The sequence below is a fragment of the Charadrius vociferus genome, unplaced genomic scaffold (genome assembly GCF_000708025.1).
Source record: "Charadrius vociferus isolate BGI_N301 unplaced genomic scaffold, ASM70802v2 scaffold192, whole genome shotgun sequence".
Classification (NCBI taxonomy): Eukaryota; Metazoa; Chordata; class Aves; order Charadriiformes; family Charadriidae; genus Charadrius; species Charadrius vociferus.
Window position 1 is genome coordinate 3,326,371 of NW_009647437.1, and position 23,631 is coordinate 3,350,001.

General features: G+C 41.2%; 1 protein-coding gene across 1 annotated transcript in view; it reads left to right on the forward strand.

Moving 5' to 3' along the window:
• The window catches only part of TTC7A (tetratricopeptide repeat domain 7A), a 139,558-nt gene extending 126,326 nt beyond the window's left edge, over positions 1-13,232 (forward strand). Inside the window, exons 17-18 of the mRNA XM_009880650.1 lie at positions 1,198-1,332; positions 12,807-13,232. Coding sequence (XP_009878952.1) covers positions 1,198-1,332; positions 12,807-13,114 — 443 coding nt within the window. The 3' untranslated portion in view covers positions 13,115-13,232. The remainder of the gene's footprint in view (positions 1-1,197; positions 1,333-12,806) is intronic.
• Positions 13,233-23,631: the final 10,399 nt, after the last annotated feature.

Consider the following 23,631-nt stretch of genomic DNA (forward strand, 5'->3'; position numbering starts at 1 on the left):
GCACCCTGGCCCCGGGTGATGGTCTGCTGGCAAGGAGTGGTTTGGCACCCCTCTCTTCAGCACGCTCCAGCTGGAAAAGCATGCTGGTCCGTCTCAGAAAGACCACTTAATGCATATGCCCTGTGACAGGTTTTTTGCCCTTCTGTCCCTTCCCTTCCTCAGAGCCATCCCAGCTTCTCCGAGTACCCGTTCCTATGCTCTGCTGCTCTCTCAGGGTGGCTGTGATGAGAGAAAGCGGGATTTTAACTCTGGGATCTTGAGGTCTACAAGGTCATCCTGTAAGGATAGATGGAAGAGTAATGCTAATCAGCGCAAGTGCTTTGGTCACAGCAGCTCTCCAGAGAAAGAGCTTATCAACCTTAAAATCACATTAAACCTATGTATAGTAAAATATTTATTTCCCAAAGCTTTACAAAGCCAACTCTGAAATATCATTTTGTAGCTTCTTATTTTGTTACCATCCTCTTGAGTACCCCTCTGAGAGGTCGGTCCACCAGTGTAATCCCACTTGCTGTACTGGAGAACATGGTCTTTGCCCGTGAATTCTTCCCGGGAGTAGCTTTTGATGTGATGTTTTGTCCCAGAGATGTGGGTGCCAAATACTTTATTCTTGCGTAAATGTTACAGCACATACTAAAGGTTAATATAGTCAAAGCACTGAGCTCTCTGCTCCCCAAGGTTAAATGAAAAACCACGCTGCCTCTAAACCAGTAGAACAATATTGATGTCACTTGAAATGCGTGTTCTGCGTGAATGGTGCCAAGCTACTCTTTAATGCTGTACTAGGATTTTACATTAGTGGGCCATATTTTGTAGTTGTATGGTGACAGTGTGCTTATAAAACAGGTTACTAATAAGTATTTGTGGGAAATATTTGATGGTAGAGTTCTGCTTTCCAAATGAGCAAAATACGGTTGCTTCCTTGATGAATACTAAGCAGACCTTTATAAAATTACTGTCTGACTCTTAATTCGCGTGTTTGAGCTGCAGCCCTTGGGCAATTTAGTGGGGTTTTTTCAGCAAATTAACCTTTTATAAAACATGGTTCTCCAGTTGGTCACCCCAGAATCCAGTGGAGTTCTTATTCCATATCAGTGATGCGGTAACTGTGGAATCAGACCGGCTGTCTTAATAAGTCAAAGAAATATCCCAAAGAAGTATAAAATACATTATTGTTCTTGTTTGTTTGGTCCACAGGATCACAGCGAGCCTCTTCCCTTGCTGCATCAAGACTGGAACAAGCCATGTCTGAAATAACTATGCAGAGCAGCGCAATGAAGCAAGGACCTATGCAGCTGTGGACAGCTCTTGAACAAATTTGGCTACAAGCTGGTAAGTCCTGGACCACCTGGAGTTCCTTTTTCCCTCCAGTGGTGAATGAGATGACATAAGCATTAATGGAGTAGATGAAATCGGTAGTTGGAAATCACCTTATTCCAGCAGAAAATCTGCCTATCTATCCCAGCCTGTTTTTTAGATACCAGGTATTTGATTCAATATAACAAAAAAAAAAAATAATACTGGACTAGTGTTACTTTGCAGCTCACTTCTATTTTTCCATAACACGCAGAAAACTTCAGTCATCACTGAAATAAGCTTTTCAAAGAAGAGGGTAGGTAGTTCTTCATTAACAAATGGTCGTTGGTAGGGACAATTATTTTCATTCCCTTTTTCCTGCATACTTACCTGTAGTAAGATTGGGCAAACCATGTATTACATGTTATTTATAGACTGGGATCTTTCCAATCGTTGCTGAGGTTTAAGTGAAAATTATTAAAAAGAGCAAGTCCTCCACTTATTTTATCCTTGTCTGTTTGAATCTCCCAAGGACTTGTAGGTTGCATGCCAGTTTGAGACACTCGTGCAGAGATGCTACAGTGGAGCACATATAAAGGGAAAAGAGAACAGTGAGAAAGAACTCTACCCAGAGGCGATCTCCAAACTCATGAAACGGTTTTATGTAGGACACTTACTGAGGAATGGAGCTGCACAGCACATTCCACCATTTGCATTCCAGCATTTTCAGGACTGATAGAAAGAGTTCTGACCCTGCCGTTTTGCTCTTAAAAGACACAGCTTTTCTTCCACAACCGGCCCCACAGTTGTGTGCCTGAAATTACACTTGAGTGCTGTGATTGCTTTTTAGATGTCTCTGCTACCATTTGCAATGAGGAAAAAAAAAAAAAAAAGCACAGCCCACTGGAACCTTGCTGATAATTTGCTATTCTGTATGCAGGAGAATCTTTCAAATTCTCATTTAGCTAATCTGTACAATTGACAATTCTCACATAAAACCTGGCAGTCTCACCCTACTTCTCAGCAAAGATTTTTATAGCTGTTCTCGTGGGCCATTTCCTACCAATTAGACTTCAGTTCTGGTACAAAATATGTGACATTCTTTTTGTTACAATTTGACTAACTATTAAAGAACAAAAGAAGTTACCTTATGGAATGCATCATACTTTTAAGTTAATCACATGTGTTCACTTAATGGCTTGTGTGTATGTAAATTCCAATGATGTGCTGTGGGCTTCAAAATCACTAGCAAGATTTTGCTTTATTCAGTTTATGCTCCTGATTTAAGGCTGCAGAGGAGGCTGGTGGGGAGCAAAAAAAACGGAGTTTATTGTGATGAGAAGTCAGGTGTCTGTTGTCCATCATTCTGCAGATAGCTCTAGGCAGTTTACATTTTTGCTGCTGTGTGAAAAGACAAAAGCAATAAAGACTTAATGCTTACTGTGACCTAGCTGTGAATTGCTACGATTACTTTTCAGTGTAAATCGAGCGCCTTTCTCAAAGGTGTTAATTAATTCTTTTAGATAGAATTTATTTTTATAAACTGCAACTTTTCTGTCCTATTCTGTAATTTTTAAATCTTTGTTTTGTTTCATGCTTACTTTTAACTGGCCTTGAATCAGGATTGATATTCTGAAAATATGTACTGTGACTGCTTTGTAATTTCATTACTGAAAGCAGTTATTGTTATGGATGCAGCTTAATGAGCTCTTGGTGAGGTACTGCCCATTCTCTTCTCACAATACTGTGGAAGTTGCTGCATTCTGGTATCCTGAGGGCTAAGGAGAGATGCAGGTATTTTGGGGTAGTCTCTACTCTCTGTGGAGAAGGGCACGGCACTTGAATAATTAGAGGACTTCTTCGAAGTGGGTCAGATCTTACACTGGGCTTAGCAAGTGCAATAGTCCAAAAGCGTATCACTGACCGAGTGTACTAGAATCTTTCCCATCTGGAAGGAGGGGAAAGGAGGAACAGGTACACTTGTAAGAAGTTAATAACTTCCAAAATAGAGATATTTCATAAACAACAAATTAAACCGAAAGGCGTGGTTAAAAACAGTCGAGGTAGTCACATGCTCTTGCGTGACAGCTCAACCCAAAATTAACAGCTGTGGAAAGCAGCAGGCGATTAGCGTAACATTCTGATGCCTGCATCCGGAGTCCCTTCATATTCATGATAGAGCTGCACCAGTATGCTGTAGATTTCTGTCAGGTTTAGCTTGGACTTGTCCTTTTTCAGTTAGTGACTCATCTTGTGACTCTAGGCAAGTTGCCTAACTTTTTCATACCTCAGTGTCCTGTCTCTAAAGGGGAAAAAATGTTAATCTGCCTTTGGGAAATGATTACTGTATTGTTGTTTTTGTTGTCGTTAACACTTTAACCTTTTTAGCGTGAATCATAAATCTTTAGATAAAATTATTACAATTTCCTAACTTCATACTACAGTAAATTTATAACAAAGCATCCGTCCTTTTCAGACACTAACAGGACGCAGCTGGCCATGTCTCTGTGTGTGGGTATGGATTTAGAGTGCCAGGCTGCAATCGTGTCTGGGTTGCATTAAAGCCATTACAGTTCCCGTGCCGCTTCATATCCCAAGGCATGAAAACTAATGGAACCAACCGACTGATCCGGTTACAGCTTTCTGCGCTTGGATTGGAAAGAGGCATACAAAACCAGCTATCCCACAGCTATGTCAGGCTGTTCTTACAGCCGTCCAGTGGCCAGGCCAGGCCACAAAGCCAGCACACACGCTTGCAAGGGGACTGTTCGTGGGTGGTAGCTATCAGATGGTGCTTATGTAGGGCAATTATTACTCTATCACCCTCCACCTGCACCTGCAATAGGAGCTTCTGCCTTTTGCAGAAGCATCCTCAGTCCCTTGGAGCGGGAGAGCCCTTGCTGCGCTCCTAATGGGTCTCACAATTAGCGCATGAGAACATGTGCAGTCTTTTAACTGTGGCTGAAGAAGCTGTGAACCCTCTGCAAATAGTTAAGCTCTTTTGTTGTGCGTGAGATAAGTATCTTTCTTGCAGAAGAGGGCATAGACTTAGTGTTTTTATCAGTAACTTTTCTGGGTTTATGACCAGCACAGTTATGTGGGGAAAATAATAAAGCAGCAGCTTTGGAAGTGCAGCTGCTAAGTCCAACCATACTGCACTATAATGGATGCTGCACCTAGGCTTTCCCTGCAGCAGTACCTAGTGAACTTTGGCAAGCTAATTTTTTATAGCCTACTGTAAGCAACCAGAGAGCTCCTTGATGGATCTGTGGTCTCTAGAAAGAGTTCTCTTCTCTTCTCTTTCACACGTCCAAATAAAACTGTGAATTCTCACTGTTAATCTTATGTCCAGCCATCTCTTACAGGACCAGCTGGGAGTACACTCATCTACAGCAGGGAACTTAGCACATTTCTTCAGTGGGCTTCCATATCTTCCTGTTTTCCCTGCAGGTAGTCACAATTAGCTTTGGAAGAGTACAAGGTCTGCTGTCCCCGAAGACTAGAGAGGCTGTCCACTCCCTGCAGCAGGCATGCTCAGAGGAATACTAATAGGCACACTCTGTTTTCAAGTGTTCTGCAGCAAAGACTGTGATGAACACAGCTTGTCTGGTCCCTTTTAACAATAACCTCCCAGTCCTCTTGCAATGTAATGGATTCTTAAAAGGACAGAGTTGTCTCATTAGGCTTTAACATTAATAAACCTTAACATTACTCTAGGCCCCAAGTCTGAGAAACAGGTCATTTCAAGGAGTACTTAGGAAGGGTGCTGCAGTGCACATTCTGCTGTGGCGCAGCTCCAGGAGAAGTGGTCTTTATGCAATCCATATGCCTGTTTTTCCTCTTTGTTCTACTTTTCATGACTGAGAGCTTGAATTCAGCTTTGAGAGGAGAGAAAGAACTTCTGCAGCACTGGTAAAGCTTGTTAACTCCTCCTGCCTCTTGTTGCAGGAAGACCTGCAAGGGGAATCCAAGAGATTACTGGTGATAATACCCAGGAAAAATGTTTGACCTAGGAACTATTTCTACCCCTTCTTTACTTTTTAAAATCATGCCACTACTCCTCCTTTCTGTTTAGAAAATACAATCATGCTGTTTAGCTAAGGAAAAATGTACTTGAAATGTTTCAAATCTATGTCCAAAATTTACCTTAATTCGACATTTTTTTAAGATCACTTTTGACTCAGGGAACAAAGTGTGTCAGTACTGAAAAGAAATAGTTTTAAGGTCTTTGGATAACTGGGGTGATTTCTTATCTGAAGTATGTGTGATTATATTTCCAGGCAGTAACGACTGTATGCTCTACTTATGTGGATCATTTTAGAATGCTGCAAGCCAGTTTTAATAAGAGTTCTAATATTGCAGCTCCTGTTGCTATATTATTTTAAGCTTTACTTTTAAATACAATGTCCACTTTGTTTGTCTCTACTAGTACTTTATATCTGACAATTTAGCTTCTTGACTAACCCAATACTTTACCAAATATGGCCACTCGCAGCAAAGTAGGTCTGGTAATTTGATCTAAGATTGGCGAAATGCCTGCTAAGCACAGTCTGCGAACCTCACCAGGTAGACCTAAGGCTAATTTAAAGGAGCATTTTAAGAAAAATTACTAGGATAACTATTCCATGTGCTCACAGTGGGGCTGGAATGGGCTACTTGCTGTCTCAGTAATGTGCTAAAGTTTACCCTAGGAAAAAAATATCATAATGAACACGCCACAAACAAGAAATGTAAAGACAGCTAGTGTAGCAGAGAACAGTGAGCTAATGGAAAAACATCTGCTCCCCCGAGTTATGTACAGCAGGAAATTTTTTTTTTCTCCCTTCACAAAGCGCTTGAGTTTTATTTATTTTATTGTGTATGGGCCAATTCCTGGGAAAAAGCTGTGTTAGAGAAGATGGGCTTTGTTCCACGAGAACGTGTCGTCGGGGCCAGTGGGCTGAATCTTCAACCCCGGCTGGCCCGCGGCCGCACAGCCGCACATCGGGCGCCCCGGCAGCAGCCAAGGGCACGGCCAGGCCCTCCCCTGCTGCCCCTCCGCTCACCCAGCACAGCCTGTATTTGCACAGCTGGCACATGGGTATTGAAATGTTCTTCTGTCCCGAAGCCTTTGGCGATCCTAAGCCCCCTCAAGTTATTAGCTCTGATATTAAAGGTGTTTATCAGGTGTGGGAGACATCTTTACTGACGTTGCCAGAATAGCTGGGGTCAGATACTGTCCCATGATGCAGCATTGGTTGTTGAACCAATTCTAATATTTTTCTTTCTTTCTTTCTTTCTTTTTTTTTAAAAGAAGTGCTTTTGTGTTTTAGAATTTCGAATTTAGAACTTCCCCATTCACTGCTTGAGTTCTTCAGCTCCATAAGCGCTGCTGATTTTTGTGGCTCTTTGCAGTGACACAAAGCAGTGTGAAAAGCTGAAGCCTGGCGAGGGGAAGCAGGAGAGAGCCATTTATTACACACCTATTACTGAGGAGAATAAAGGTGTACTTCAAAGATGGCTGCCCTGCAGTGTTTACTTACTAGGAGGGTTTAGGAACACTTCACACTGGAGATGATAGAAATGGTAAAGTGAGTTGGTTTGGTCCCCTTGAAATGCTACTAGTGAAGTTAAGAAGCCAGCAGTGGTTCTGCTAAGCCTCCTGGTTTACGAAGCTCTGTCTTAAGCTTTTCTGGTGCAGGGACCACCAAAGGACCACCAAATTCCCCATTTCTCTTCATCTGAATGTCCTTAAAGATAATAGGTTTTGATCTACACCCTCTAGCTTGGTTTATTTTATTTTCTGTGAACAATTAATTAAAAAAGTCAAAGGAGTCTTGGCCTTATATTAGTACTGGGCATTTTGGATTGCTTCCCCTGTTCCTGAGGCTTCTGGATATTTCTCATTGCTTGAGCTGGATGTGAAACTTTGTGGACTGATAATCCGTTGGCATGGAAGGTCTTCAAAGAGCACATGCCATTTCTTGAAATCTGGGACATGCAAACGTGCACGTGTGTATGAATACTTGCTTGTGAAGGATACAGGCAGTAGCTAGCAATGCTCTTGGTTAAGCAGTCTGTGGATCCTTTGCTGAGGGATGGACAGAAGCCTGTTGCACTGCCAGTGGTACCCATAGAATGACAGAGGGTACCAAATACTAGCATTTCCCCAGCAGCTCAGTAACTTTTGGGCAAGTGATATAGTGTGCACAGTTACGAAGAAAGAATCAGGACACTTACTCACACCAGAGACAGAAAATGGGAAATTATACTTAACTGGGCTGGAATATGAAGACTTAAAAGTTCTTTCTTTAACTATAGCCAGCAATACATATTTTGAGAGATGGTACAAGAAAACCGAAAAGGTGCCCTTCCAACAGAAGCATTTTTATGTCACCTGTATTAGTGGTGGCCTTATTGCCTAGAAGATGTTGGCTTGGTTCTCCCAGCTGGTAAAGAGCTATTTCCTCACCAGTAAGCAGGACCCCACTTCACATAGAGGAACCAGCTGTCTTGTAGTATTTCAAGTAATGTTTCGACTGTGCCATTTAGTATAGAAGATAGCTTGTGGTAGTTCGGTGTTGCTTCCAGAAATTTTCACTCTAATGCTGCATTTGTAAATAAGCTTAGTGGCCACTTTAGTCCCTGTGAGACCCGAAGCTTGGAAATTTAAAGTGGGTCCCTGGACTCCAGTTAACTACCAGTTTGCATGCAAAGACATCCTTTGAGGATGTAAATCTGTTGCCTCATTCAAAAGAGCAGGCGGTTGACCTCAGGTGGATGGCAACACATGGCAGTTTCTGTTCTCCTTCATTTCTGTATCAGAGGCTTGCATCAAATGAAATTATTGCAGTCAGGATATGGTTTGAGGAATCTTCATCTAATCTGCCTGCAAATTGTCAAGCTACTGTGTGCAAGGTAGTGTCATAATATAGAACAATGACTAAACGTCACCTGCCAGAAAGGAAAGGTAGAGGGGGAACCCTTTGTCACTCTAATAGCTCTATATTCACTGCTGAAGGCAGAGCTGTCTCGAGGAGTGGGTCTTTCCAGCTGGCTAAGGGCTGCTGCAGTAACAAGCATTAATAGCTCCTGAAGGCAGGTGCTGTGGAACAGAAATCACCTCCCTGCACATCCTCGTAGGTGCTCTAACCCTCTTAAAGTGTGAAGGGCTGCTCCCCTCTGTACTGTTCCGCTGATCATCTGGCTGCATTGCCCTGGCTATGTCACTGTACAGTATCATTTTTTGGGGTGGACAAGAGTAGATAAGCGCTTTAGATCCAGCGGGCACACTCAACCGAGTGATGTGGAGCAGTCTGTTTGGGGGAGTTAAGTGCTGTGTCTCAGATAACACCGAACGTGATTTGCAAGGAATGAAATTTTAACTCTTGGGTTGTTCACATTGCAGAAATACATTTTGAATCCATTTGATTTTTTTTTGGCTAGAGTTACAGTTGTTGCTGCTTCTGTGGTGACAAGCACAATCACTCTTGACACTGCTTTGAAACACTTAGGAAATGGGGAATAGAGTCAGCATTCAAGGTGATGGCAGGCAACTCTGTTCCTCAGACTATCACTGTGATGCCAACATGACTAGATTACACTGTTGTTACTCCTCTGATGGACTCCCTAACAGAGGTCCGTCAAATAATTTATCTTGGAGATGAAAAAAGGAGCCTGACTGCAGGAGACCCAGCTTTGTCAGTGTTCTGGGAAGTGTTCTCAGTCTGTGCATTTGTTACTGGTCTTTGGAGTCAGTTGATGATATGCTTCTGGCAATTCTCACTTGATTAAAGATCTTCACTGTAGATGAGCTTAAATGCTAGCAGAAACAGCTGGAAGAACTAGGAGCTCATGTTAGGAATTAATGATAATTTGAGTGGAGATGCGTGCTGCTCTCATGGACGGGGCCCAGCATTAAGACTGGTGTATTAGTGGAAGTCTAGTTGCACGTCAAGACAGAAGCAGCCATAGCCACAAGAGAAGACAACAGTTGTTTGGAAGAACAGCAGAGTAGGCTGGACAGTACTGCAGGAGAGCACAGATGGGAAGCATAAGTTGAATATGGGAAAGAAACAAATCAAGCCAGGCTGGACCTTAGAGTCAGCTGGATAGCTGCTCATGGTCTCAGTGGGTGCAGGCTCAAGCTTCAATTATTGAATGACGAAGACAGTGCACAATTCATCCTCTCTTTGCCCATCCAGGCAGTGCGCTGTCTCAGCCCATACCTATAGGTAAAAATGCTGCAATATTTCCTAATAGTCATTCATACTCGCTTTCTAGCATTACTCCAGAGATGCTAATAGAGGAGGTGGTACATCCAGAATGATCATCTCTTTGCTCAGTAGCATTCAGAAAGCCATTGGCAGTACTTAGTTCAAAACAGAATGCAAATTTGTTCAAGTTTTTATGAAGATGGTGTTAAGTGAGAGAGAGCAAGGAAGCTTGCAAACATGGCCTTTGGATTCAAACCTGCGAAGAATGTCACTACCAAAAACAATGTAGTCCAATAGTTGGAGGTTTGTAAATAGTTTCCCTGAAGCACTGAACCTTTCACTGGATAAGAATTACAGATCTTCTCTACCTGTGTCAGCCTAAGAAGATGCCCTCTTCTTTGGAGTGGAATCGGGTGCCACGTCTCTATAACAGAACTCCCTCGCAAGGGCTGCTAATTTGGTTAGATGTTTATTTACAGCATAATTAGGTGATATAGGGAAATACACTGAATAATTCAGTGGACAGGAAGCTGCTAACCCAGGTAAGGCAAAGGCAGGTGCTTCAGTACTTTCAGTACCATTGAGGAGGGAGTAGTAGTACCATGATAAAGTTAATGAATCTTTTTTGGGGGGGGGGGTGTGATTTCTGCCTCTAGCTGTGTTTTTATTCCATGTTGCATAGGCGCATCTTGTTAATCTGTAAATAAAAAGAGTATGTAATAGAAGTGAAAAATGAGTTTACAGAAAACATATTTTAATGCAGGCCTAAGTGGTTACCCTTAATGTCTATTTTTAGCTGGGTGGGTGCAGTCCTTTCCTTTTGTAACCCAAAGGCACCTCTCTCGTTCTTTTTTTATGCAAATTAGACCTCCCACACCATTCAATCATTTTTTATTGACTATTGAGCCTGCAAAGAAATAGACTGAACTTTAGTATGCTACATTACCATACCATAAAATACAATTTTTAGATTCTGTGTTGCTGCACTTCCTCTAAATAATTGTTATTACTGAAGAAGATTTACAGGCACCATTGAAAGAAGGAGTAAGTACTCTCCATTTTGTATGCATTGAAACACCAGCTGTGTGTGATTTCACATCTAAACCCCCTTGCTCCCCATTCTTTTCTGAAATGAAACAAGTCACATTATGCTGTTAGTTGCTAATAGAGCTTTTAATATGGCAGTATCCAGAACTTCTGCTGACTTCAAACAGTGCCAAGATTTCACCCCTTCTTTTGCGCCACTAAGTTTGTGCTAACTTTGCAAATGAAGTGTTTGTCTTCAGGCTGTGAATTGTCACTTTGCACATCGCCATCCTCATTATTGCTACATGCACGGCATCAGCTGCTATGCAGTGCTTGGCAGGAAAATGCTGTGTTCCTTGGGAAGTGCAAGTAAAATTCTGTCCTCCCACAAACTTTTGAATAAGGCTGTGCACATATTCAGCTTGACAAGGTACATGGCCTTGCTTTCTGTTATTATAGATAGCTGCATCCTCTTGGAGCCAAGGGAAGGGATGCATGCTGAGATTTTATAATGATTAACCAGAGAGAAATAGTATATGAGTCACTCTTTAAGAGTATAGCTCTTACCAAGGAACTAATGTTTTGCTCATGTGCACAGCCTTGAAGAATGACATTTATCTGTAGCACAACCTAGGGATGGCTAAGAAACATTCGAGAATTTTCTTGACAACATCTCACCCTTCTTCTAGAAGGACCACTTCAGAAGGGGAAGGTTGTCCAGCCACGATGTCATTTCAGTACACGATTGTGTTCAGTGTGCCAATAGAAGTGCTATTTGTGGTCCCAGTCTCATGTCAGATAGGCCAAGGAGGAGCCTTTCCATGGTCAAGCAGGACTGCCTTTGAGATGCTCTCCTGCTCACCTCTACCCAGCAAGCTCCATGTCAGCGTGCCAAGTCCCCAGAGTCTTCTGGGTCTCCTAGCATTTTGAAACTGGCAGAGTTTCAAAGCTATTTAAGAGGAATTTTCAGGCTAATTTCCCCCCTCACAGAGACTTCCTGAGAATATTCACTGTCGTTAAAAGTCAGGGCATTTAAGGTTGTGTCTAATTTCAGAAATATCTATCTAAATCTGGAGTCTGAATTAGTCATTTCGAATTGGACTCTTGAACTGTCAATACTTACTGCATTACCACATCAGTTTAAAAAAAAAAAAAAGAGAGATACTTTGAGCTTTTGCAGTGGTAACGTGTAAAACACAAACAGGTTCTGGGCCAAAGAGCAATGGCTGCTGTATGAAGAGAGAGAATTATTTTATATACGTATGTGCATACATACATACATGCATATATACATATATATGTCTAAAACCACAGTTCCTCTTTTCAGTTACATCTGGCTGTGAAAGATGAGTATTACTTTTGAAGCCTTTTGCAAGGATTTAATGCATAATAAATCTAGAATTAGAATAGACTTAGTTTGGTTGTAAGGGACCTACAATGATCATCTAGTCCAAATCCTGAGAAATGTTAACATTAAGCCATGAGATATGTTATGAAATTTATGTTTAACATGAGAAATTATCTGATTAACAAATTGACAGTCAAGCACATTAGTATGCCTGTTACCTTTTTTTTTTTCTAAGAAAACCACAAAGATAGCTGAAGAAAGTAAATGACTGAGCAGTCTCTTCCAAGAGCTCTCTTTTGTTTTTCTATAGAGTATGTATGAGGAAGTAAATGTGTGAATACACAGTATAAATAAGTCTCTATGATAAAAGCCTTTTGATTTTAAGTCTCTGACAAAGAGACAACTATCTCATAAACTAGACAAATAAGCGTAGAGAAACAGTTTTAATCATCTTTTAAAATGTGGAAATACTCTCTTAAATAAGTTATCTAATGTCCAGCTCGGTCAGATGTATCCTATTACTCTGACATGTTTAAAGTTCTCAGTAGACAGTGATGGCTTATTCTGTTCTTTTTTCCCCCAGATTATTTGGAAATGCTTATGATGGCTCCAAGTGGCTACCAGCCCTGCTTCCTCAGGGCTCAGTTCAGCACTGTTTACATTCCTGATTGAGGAATCCTTAAGGCCGTCCTCTGTCAGGATATCCTTAAGATATCCACAAACATCTGTATAGAGCCCTTAGCATTAAAAAAAGATCTATTCAGTGAATCCACGTGATAATAAGCACTAACCATAGTAGTAAGCGCTGTGCAGGATCATGGCCTCGTGTTTTAATATGCTTAAAGGAGATGATATGTAATTAATGGGTAGAAAGGTCTCTGACTTATTTCAACTAATGGTAGGGTGGTTTTGGTTTTTGTGTTTTGTTTTTTTTTTTTCAGCTGAACTCTTCATGGAACAACAGCATCTCAAAGAAGCAGGCTTTTGTATCCAGGAGGCAGCTAGTCTTTTCCCCACATCTCATGCTGTACTGTACATGCGTGGGAGGCTTGCAGAGATGAAAGGCAATTTGGAGGAGGCTAGGCAATTGTATGATGAAGCGCTCACAGTGAATCCAGCTGGAGTGGAAATTATGCACAGCCTGGTGAGTTTGCAGGGGCTCAGCTCCATTATAGTATTTATGTTCCTGATTAACTGTAATAAGAGGGGAGAGGGCTCACGCTTGCTCTGGATGCCATTGTCTTCCTAATCCTGAGAGCAAGTGACTGTTCCAAGAATAAATTGAGTAGCTTGAACCTCTATTTTAAGACTGGATTGAATGTTTTTAACTAATTAGGACTTGTGTCAAAAGTAAATATTTTAATTGATAAAGGCTGATAGTTTTGGAAGTCAATGCACTGCTTTGTCTTTGCTGCTTTTCCTACCGTTACTCATTTAAATAAGCGGTACACTGATGTTTGAAAGATCTGAACTAAATAACTATAGAATATAGATATATATGGGGTTTGTAAATTTTGGGCTGGAGTCTTGTGTCTACTCAAATCAAGATAAACTATGAGTTTACAATAAAATTCATCTGTTATTATCTTAAGCTGTGGCTTTCCTCCAACGTTGTGTAGGGGTGGTGACTCCACATTTGTGGGGTTTTTTGGTAGCACTCCTATCCAGCAAGTATTTTTTTCCATTGCACTATCCCCAAAACAAACTTATTTACAGACACAGGACCTAGAGCTTAATAATAACATTTATACGAGGAGCTTTGTGGAAGACCAAAACCCAATTCTCTTACAAAATCAGAACAGTTAATCCTATTCCATCAATGATGTGTCTTGTTAACTGTAGCCCTTACTAGGTCTCTCTGGGATTTTAGAAGTCTTTCTTGACTAATTTAATTTTTACAGGAATTCTACATCAATGTTACCACTTTGTGTCTTTGCTAGCAGCTTTGTATCTCCTGGCATAAATTTGATCCTGATACGGTTTGCAGGCAACTCCAAAACTGAAGGGGTATCAGTGCACAAGAGGAGAAACGTAAAGTGAAGTCATAATTGAGAGAAAATAATAGAACCTACAGGCAAGGGATGAGATATTTGGTAATAATGAATGTTAAGTGCAAAACCAGAAGATGAATGGTTGGTGCATATGTGAGGAGAAGGTTACAAAACAGCTATGCACGTATCAGGCTTATATGGGGCGATAATATTACTTTATTGCTGTGATCCAACCTTTACAAAATCAGTCAGTAAAAACCTGTCAGGATAGAATGACATTCTTTGCTCAGTTAATGTCATGATTTCAGACAAGTCACCAATGTCAGAGCAGCCATCAAGTTAGATGCCAACATGATACTAATAGCTTTCATTTTTGTCTTATTTTATGGGCGGAACCACATACTGTGTCTTCCCATTTCAGTTGCTTGCAATTTTCTGAAACTATAGTCATTTGGAATAAAAATTTCAGAGATGCACATCTGCTCTGGCCCAGTTTACTTTGGAAAATGTCACCCAACATGGCTTAACTCTTTCTGAAAATGAGGGTAAAGACTTTAAAGGCTTCTGTGATGTCTTCTTTACTGTGCTGCAGGGTCTCCAGGTTTTGTCAGGAATGGGTGGTCTTTGTAACATATTAATGTGCTTTGTACCATCCCTAAGAAAATCCTTCCTAGGTTACCCAAGTTATAACCTTTAAAAACCACATTTTATACGTGCTTAGTAGATATGTATTTGTGAAACCTCTCAGGAGTCTGTGAATGCTTATTCCCCTCAAACCCCAGTAAGCTCCATCATCTCTTAGTCAAGGGATGTGAGTAAAATTTAGAAGAGGTGAAAAAGACAGTGAGATGGGGAATCTGGGCTCAGAGATTCAGTCCATAACCAAGTAGAGAAGAGGAAATATAAAACTCAATAACAAAGTGAGAGAAATAAGGATAGATAGAAAATAAGATACAATAAGATAGGTAACACTGGATAAGACTGGATAGATAAGAAGAATGAGACTGAATTAAGGAACCAGGCTGAGACACGTGGGTTGAGGGTGGACATGTTGGAAAGGATCAGAGACAAAGGAGCGTGGACCTGTAAAGACTACTTCTACTCCATAGCCTCCAGTCTCCTTAAAATTCCGAATCTTTCCATTGTGGTTCCAGCAAATATCAGTGAAAATCACTTGCTTAAGATGTGCCTCATCTCCTTTTGCTTGGCCATGCTGGCAGCCTGTGGTTTACACCTGTTAGCTAAGATAGCAAAGGTCTGGTCTATCCCTGCTGGTATGAATCATGGCAGTAGTTATAGGATGCCACATAATGGCATTCCTTTGTATGCTTTTCCAAAAGCTAGGAAATTGCACATAACAAGTTAGAAGCATCTGATGAGCACTATAGAAAACCCTGTAAAGAAATTAATCATTCTGCCTTCAGAACAGAGCTGGAATAATGTTCAGTAAACAAGGCTTTTAGGACTATGCATCAAACAAAAAGGGCAAAAATAAAATATTGAATGGCTGCTAGCTAAGTGATTTTTGTCCTCTGTACGAATGACAGTGTCCCCATGGAGAACTTAAGACTGGGTTTATGCAATTGAGGATATAATGTAACAAGTGGTAAATTCTGCATCTCCTCAAGGCCATCAGAAGAAGGCTGGATGCCTTTCTGAAATGTATGCATTAGGCAAGTACTAGCTTTACTGTTAGTAAAAATACAAGTTCTTGTGCACAGTATGTTCAGTCCCCTACCAGAGGGAAATGTATGTCTTGGATTATGCAAGAGGCCAAACTAGATTATCAGCTTGCAATAATGTGGCTTGAAACTATGCAAGACACATAGACAGGCAGCTGAAATTAAATTCACATGTGCTGGTTCAGTGCTGGTCTCCCCAAACATTTGAGTGCATAATTTTCCCACTGTAGTAATGCTGTTGTGGTTGTGTAATAATTTAGTGAAAGAGGGTCTGGTTATGAAAATTACTGTTTGTCGTGGTGCAATTGCCATCCAACTGACCTGGTCCACTTTAAGGGAAAACTGTGCTGTAGACAGTGCCCATTCTCCCTGGTGTATCAGCGTCAATTAGCAAAGTAGTCATGTCTCTTCCCCTGGGTTCTCAGAACTGGGTTGTCAAAGCTATATTTAGAAAATTCCAACCTGAAGAGAGTTGCTGGCTTTAAATGAAGGGCACAGATCTAGCAGTGAATGAGTCCATCAGGTTTCAATAACTTCACTTTTACACAGGGTAGAGTCACCACCATAATAAACACAAGTTCTTTCTCTGCGTAGCTGAAAACGGCTGCGTTTTACTGTGACTGTAGGGTGTTTACAGTAGCTGTCAAATCAGCGTGCTTTCCATATAAAGCACGCTGCTGCATGGAAGAGCAGCACCGTACAGCAGGACTGCAGTGCTGAGTGCATCTGATGAGGTGGGTAGCATGCTCCGCTTCATAGCGGGGGCTGCTGGCAGCTGGTGTCCGATACTGTGGTAAGCAAACCACAGGCACATTGAAAACACCACATAGTTGTGCTGTTTATTGCTAGCACTTGCAGTTTGTAAGTGATGCCACTGGATCCTTAAGAAGCCTGTATTAAGAATCCAGCAATGGCCTTTACAAAGTAAGTGCTACTGGCTAATACCTAATCTAAGGAAGTACATTTGTTTTCATTTGGAAAAAACACATAGAATCAGTTTGGGGGGCTATTGGGAGCGTACTTATGTACCAAAGTACTCCTGGTGAGGTGTGGAGCTACTCCTTTGGTTGAACAACTGTTTGCTGTCAGAAACAATTATTTTGGATTGGCCCTTAGAAACCGTACATACTGTAAGACCACAGCTCTCTTCAGGAAATATGACTTGCTAGGGTTTTTTTTTTTCCACATTTCTCCTTGTTCTGTCTCACACATTTCTGTTGTCCCTCCCTTTCTAGAACAGCCCTGTTCTTTTTTTTTTTTTTTTTTTTTCCTTCTTCTTCCCTTTCACAGGCTCCTTCTGTGGCCTGCTTGCAAAGATCAGAGAGCGCTTCTCTCTCCCATGGGGGCTGATGGAGTTTATACTGAGTAGGTATCTTCACTGGTCCAGAAACAAGAGCTTAGCCCATATCCCCTTGTTTTACACTGTGACTAGTCAACCATGCCAGATGCTAATCTCTAACAGAACATTTCTAAACCAAATAGCTACGGCATACTTCTTTCAGCATGTACCAAATTTGGTTACATAACATCATGATATCCACAGCTTTGGGATGGTGATAACAAAACTGACGTGTGCCCAACCAAGTCAGAAAATATAACATAAGCCAGGGCCAATGACACCTCCTTGTAAAGCAATACACAAATCCACCTACCTGTATGTCAGTAAAGAAAGACATTGAAATTTGCTAGTTCCCAGCCGCAGTGCATTCAGTACCATTCTCCCTTTTGATTCAGAGGAGGTGAAAATCAATGCCAGCATGTTGGATTTGAGTCCTAAAGCTCCATACGTAATATTACAAGATAAACTAAAAACATACTGAGATTTTCAGAAGTCTCAATATGCCCAGCATGCATCTCACATAGCACTTTTTCCAGTTAGAGCTATTCTCAATGTATTTTAGTTCAGGGGAGAAGAAAGAGAATTGTGTATTTAAAATGGAAGGAAATGGGCACCCTCATCTCCGTCACTGTGCCAGATTTAACAGGTCAAAATAAAAAAAAGAATTCGCTTGACTCATACTTGAGTCTTATTGATTGCAGTGGAAGATTGTAATGATTCCTCATTTCTCTTGAAGGCTGGGGCAAGGATGATAAGGTTGTAATCAGAATGCCACGTAGCTGTCTGGCACTGCCTCATCCCTATGCTTGATAGCAAAACAAAGTGAAATATATATTGGGTTTTGTTTGGTGACTTTTTGTGAAGGTGAAAATGGAAAGCAGTCTTCAGAATGTATTTCTGTGTTCTGTTGTGACCTCATAAATGGGTGGAAAACATAATCTAGTGAAAATGTATTTGATTTATTCCATAATCAATTCAAGTAGAATATACGGGTAACACCATGTCGTGGTTTAACCCCAGCCAGCAACTAGGACCACACAGCCACCCACTCACTCCCCCAGGTTGCGATGGGGGAGAAAATCAGAAGACTGAAAGTGAGACAACTCGTGGGTTGAGATAAAGACTGTTTAATAACGAAAGCAAGAGCCGCACATGCAAGCAAAGCAAAATAAGGAATTCCTTCACTGCTTTGCATGGGCAGGCAGGTGTCCAGCCATCTCCAGGAAAGCAGGGCCCCATCACACATAATGGTGACTTGGGAAGACAAGCGCCATAATGCAGCCCAGGAGATTGTTAGCTGCCTTTGCGGCAAGGGCACATTGCTGGCTCATGGCCAGCTTGTCTACCAGGTCCTTTTCTGCAAAGCTGCTTTCCATCCAGTCATCCCTCCAAAGTGAATCTGAAGCCAATACCAGGATTTTTTCTGGATGTAGATACTAAATGTAACCTTGGCATGACGGTACTGGGTCAGACCAGAGGTTCAAGTAGTTGTTCTTTCCAACAGCAGCATAAGGAAGTGCCTAGGAAAGAGAGAGACCAGGGCAGGCATAGATGGTACTTCTAAGGTTATGACTTAGCTCAGGGACATCCTGAAGTAGACGTAGATTCTACTTGTTTAGTAATTCACTGTGGGTTTCTCCTTCGTGAACTTCTCTTGAGCCTGTGTTAGCTTTTAGCATTCACAGTACCCTTCAGCAAGGAGACCTGCAGGTCTGCTTTCTGCTGAACAAAAACTGCCAAATTTTCTATGTTCTTGATGCAGCTCTTCTTAGCCACACTGATGCATGTTGTTCTTGTTTTGGAAGACATAACACACCACTGATTCTTATTCAACCCCCCTCCCATTACTGATTTTATAGATACCTATGACCAAACCAGTCCCATTCCTTTCATTATTGCTGTTGCTTCTCTCTGAACTTCTTACAGTTCTTTTTAAGATGACAAGGCTAGAGCAAATAATTGCACTTACAAAAATTTAGCTTAGCTTCAAATACAGTGTTGTAGACTCAGTGTTAAAAAGAACCTCACTGTCCCATGGTCTTCTACTCATATAATCATTATCTATATACATTGTAATACAAATACAGTGTTCTATTAAAAAAAAACTCACTGTCCCATGGTCTTCTCATATAATCATTATCTATATACATTGTCATACAAATACAATGTTCTATTTCAAATGTTTTGTGTTAACCTGATCTCATTATCACAGCTCTGTCTCCATCTCCTCGTGCCTGTAGGGGCTAGATTTTTTCTGAACGGTCAGCATCTCTAATGAGCGGATTGTGATTTATAATAGCGGTGAGCAATGTAGCGGTGTTGTCTCAGGTCCTTGCAGAAATGTCAGTGTCCCAGTCTGTGAATACAACACAGGCAGCAAGCATGCAGTTCTAGTCTTTGATATATATTCTTCATTCTGCTTGCCAGGGACGTTCTTTTAGCTGATGGAACACAAATTTCTCTCTCTGCTCATAATGCTAGAAGCTGAAGAGCTTGCTTGAGAACAGGTTTTTGTATTGATTATGTTCCTTTTGCCTAAGATAAGTACATTGCTTTTGATTAGATTTGAGCGTTTAAAAACTACATGATGCTTTGTTTAAATCTTCTGCTCTTAATTGTTCAGTTGGATGCAAGGGCTGAATAAAAAGAAAGAGCCTTTACAAAGAATCTTGGACTGTTTAATTTGGCCTTCATTGTGTACTTAGGATGCAATTTCATGTTCATTTTAGTAGGAGAGTCAACCTATTGTCTCCAGACTCGCATTTGGTAGCATCGGGATAATTTGAAGACTACAGTTTCCACTGATTAGAACATGGAAATGAATTATTTCTGTTCATTTATTTCATTTTACCTCACAGTATGGTGCATGCATCCTTGTTTTCAAAGACATCCATTCACATAATAAACCCATGGCTTGATTGCTTAATATTTTTAAGGATGACATGCATTACTTCCTTGGGGATTTGTTCCATGCTGCCATGAAGTAATCATATAAATCATGGGGCAGCTTCTCAGCATGGGTGAATTATCATAGCTCCATCATACCAAGGTCTGTACATCTTGTAAGGTAGCTAGGACCCTAATTAAAAGCATTTTTACCTTGAAAGCTGAGGTTAGAATGCCTTCTGTGCTTAAATGTGGGAACAAAAGAGCATAGTTTTCACATTAATAGTTATTTATCATCTAAGGAGCTGCTTTATGTCAATATTTTATCCAATTTGTTTGCTATTTTGTGGATAAGTATGCCGTGGTCTGTTTCTAGTGACATTTCTTGCTCAGGTTTTTATATTTGTGTACAGAGACTAGAACATCACAATTAGAATGTATCTCCCTGTAGTTAGGAAAACTGTGCATTGGTCCTAAGTGTAATTAGGTGGATAATTGCATCTGGAGACACAATGAGCGAACGGTTTTTATCTGTTCTGAAGATATTTCTTCCTAGTTGCATTTTATGCTTTCCTGCTCTTGTTTTGGCAAAGATGATAAGCAGAGTTAGGGGCTGGGTAATTTTGATTAAGTGGACAGTTGTACCACTTTGTGATACTGAGAATATTTTTCATTATCACAGCTACTACTTAAATACTTAAAGGGAATCTTTAAGAAATTGCTGTTTTAAGAACTTGAATTTCAATAGATAATGACAGCAAAATGAATTTCTAACTGTTCTTTGACTTAGAAAACAATTGAAGCATTACCTGTAACACTATTTTTAAAGTTTTAGGTTTTTGTCTGAAATGCATATATACATTGAGTTTATTACTTTAAATATTTTTGGATGGTATCAGATGTGTTTATTATTTATTATCCAGAATTTTTGCTTCAAGAGGGTTATTGTAAGGTTTGATGTGTGTATTGACTATAGTTTTTAATTACGTTGTGTCTGTGTGATCTTAGGTTGGTGTGGCTTCTGAGTTATAGTGCAATGCAAAGAAATAGGAAAATAAAAACCTACATCGCAGATTAAAGTACTTAAGATATTAAGTATGCCATGTCCTCCAAACCTGAGAAGCCACGAGCCATGTTACTAGGACTGTTTGTGGGGGATGTTGACACAGGGGCGGTCTCTTGGCATTTTAGAAAGAGGAGGATGGAGCACCCGAAGCAAATGCATGAGAGCGAGCGAGCTCCTGATTTCTCTTCCCAAGCTGAGCACCGTTTTGTGGGTTTTATCAAAACACTTCAGGCTGGGGCTTTGCCACTGTTGTGCAACAGGGTGGGACCTTCCTCTTCCAGAGAGCAAAGAACTGCAACTCAGTCATTTTCCATTGAAGGCAATTCAGTGAAGAGGGCTGGAGAGGAGGTGGAGCCCTGGCGCTCTCCATCCCCAGCATGGCCAGCTCCGCTGCGCTTTCAGCTGTGATTATGTGTCACACTTTACTCTAAACCTCTGTAAAACAGGGATGAAGCTACTAATCTACTTCATCTGGGGTTTGGGGAGCTTAATTAATATCCGCGCATACTTTCAGATGACAGGTGCTCTGTAAGCGCAAAATCTTATTTATTCTAATTATATGTCTAGATTCCTACAGTGCTTTATTCATTTGGACTTTTGGACCGCAAATTATTTTGGGCAAAGTACTGCGACTGTTCAGCACAAATGATGTGCTTTACTGCTCTGAGTACCCTTATGTCCCTAAATGTAAGTAGTGATGAAAACATTATTGTGGTGGGAGTGGGATTTAGGGGGCAGATCTGTGAACTATTTCTTCCTTTCCCAAAGATTTGTTTTCATTAGAGGAGTCTGCCTTGCCTGCCTGTTGTGCCTTGCCCTCCCTGGTATTGATAAATTGTTACGGTGGTGCTGTGGAGGACAAAGTAAACAGAAGCAAATGTGAATCTGAGGACTCTCTAGCACAGCCCTCTTCTCTTCCTGGGGATAAGATATGACAACGCCTGCAAAAAATAGCTTTTTGCAGGGGGGAGGGAGAGTGCTTCCTTTCTCTGACAGTGAATGTATCCTTCTGCTCTGCAAATTCGGTGCGAACAGAATGGTTTTGTACCAGTGCAGTTCTGTGTTTTCCCCTGGTGAGAAGGGGTTTGGATTTTTAAGAGAGAGATGACAGACCTAAAGGTAGAAAAAGCATTTGAGTAGACAGTCATTACAAGCCTTTCCAAAAATGGAACAACTTTGAACAAAGTCCCTTTTTTTTTTTTTTTTCTGAATTAAGTAAGCAATAGTGACAGTCAACAGGAGATTCTAGCAAGCTAAAGGAAGACTAGTGACGTATTCTGTGATGCAGCTTGGAGAGCTACAGACTCTGGGACTCTCTTAGGTCTACCTAATATGGAGTGTACAAGAAAAGACTGGAAGGGTGAATTTGCTAAGTCCTAGTCTCCAGCAGGATATATTTGGACTACTCTGATGGTACAAAACATTTAAACAGTTTAGCCCACCCCATAAGTCTTCCCTTAGTGTGGGGAAATCCCTATATGCTGTTAAAAATTTTTCTCACAATTTTTTTTCTGCATTTCTCCAGTACTTTTGGAGAACTGACAAACAGTGAGTTATAGGTGTATAAGAGAGAAAGGGAGGGAAAAGAATTGGAAGGGACATAGAAGAAACAGCAAAAAGAACAGACTGGTGCTTACTTTAAAATACCAAGGTAGGGCATTGATCACTCAGAGATGGTTTAAATCACTTCTTTTCCCATTAGCTGTTCGACAGGTTCCTTTTCCATCCTTCTCTGCCTCACAGAATTCCGCAGGAGATGAGCTCATCCTTGATTTGCCCCAGAAGGCTCTTTCAATGCCATTTATTTGCTATTTTGTCCAAGAAAGGTAAAATTCACTACAAAGAATCTGAAAGTGCACTTAGGTCAGAGGCTCGTTCCAGTGGTGTTGAAGGAGTGTCTGAACACAACAGAACAAATAATCCAGGACCAAGAAATTGGGAGGAACTCCTCAGCACCTTGGAAAATTCAACTCCCGAGGCAGGAAGTTAATACAGGTTTCCTGTTTGTTCTTTGCGGCATCTAAAATGGTGCATTTTTTACCTGTTGAAAACACTCCTCTTGCTCCTTTCCTCTCATCCTTCCTCATGCTTCTATAAAGCTCCAGCCAATCAATGAGCTGCTGTTTAATATTGCTAATGTGACTTTTGCCTGTTTTTGCAAAAGTGCTCAAGAGAGAGAAGCCCTGGCTGGAAAATGAGCAGGGAAAAAAAACCCAAACTGCCTATGATGGGCGGGGATGGGCAAGAGAGAGCTTAATTTGTTGGGGTAGCAAAACAAAGACTGGGAAGGGATACATTTGCTCTCTGCAGGTACATGTGGAAACAAATAGTGAATGCTGTGGGGAGAGAAAAGGTGAATCAACCGAAGGATGCAGCTTTATCCCCCATAAATTGGCACTGGAGATTGAAGAGGGTTCCCAGCCATCGGTGCAGAGAGGTTCTGGGGCAGCCTTCCAGGACGAGACCTGGGAGGAACAATCTGACCCCTCTGATGCTGGAGCTGGATCAATTTACGAGGGAGGGAGGGGTCAGCCCCAAAGCTCCCTATAAGTAGGACTTAACCAGACCCAAAACAGCCCTTGCCCGTTGTGGCATGCCAGTTGCTCTGCCCAGAGCACCAGTGACCGAATTCATACTGCCCTCACAGTGTCAATTTAGCTGGACCCAGAGTGTCCAGCTAAAAACGTCTTGCAAGCCCACCTGCACTCCTACCTTCCTATTTCCTTTTTCTGTTGAAGAACAACTATTCCCAGAAGCATTTTGTAATTATTTTGGGTTGTATTATTTTTTAAATTAGCTGTG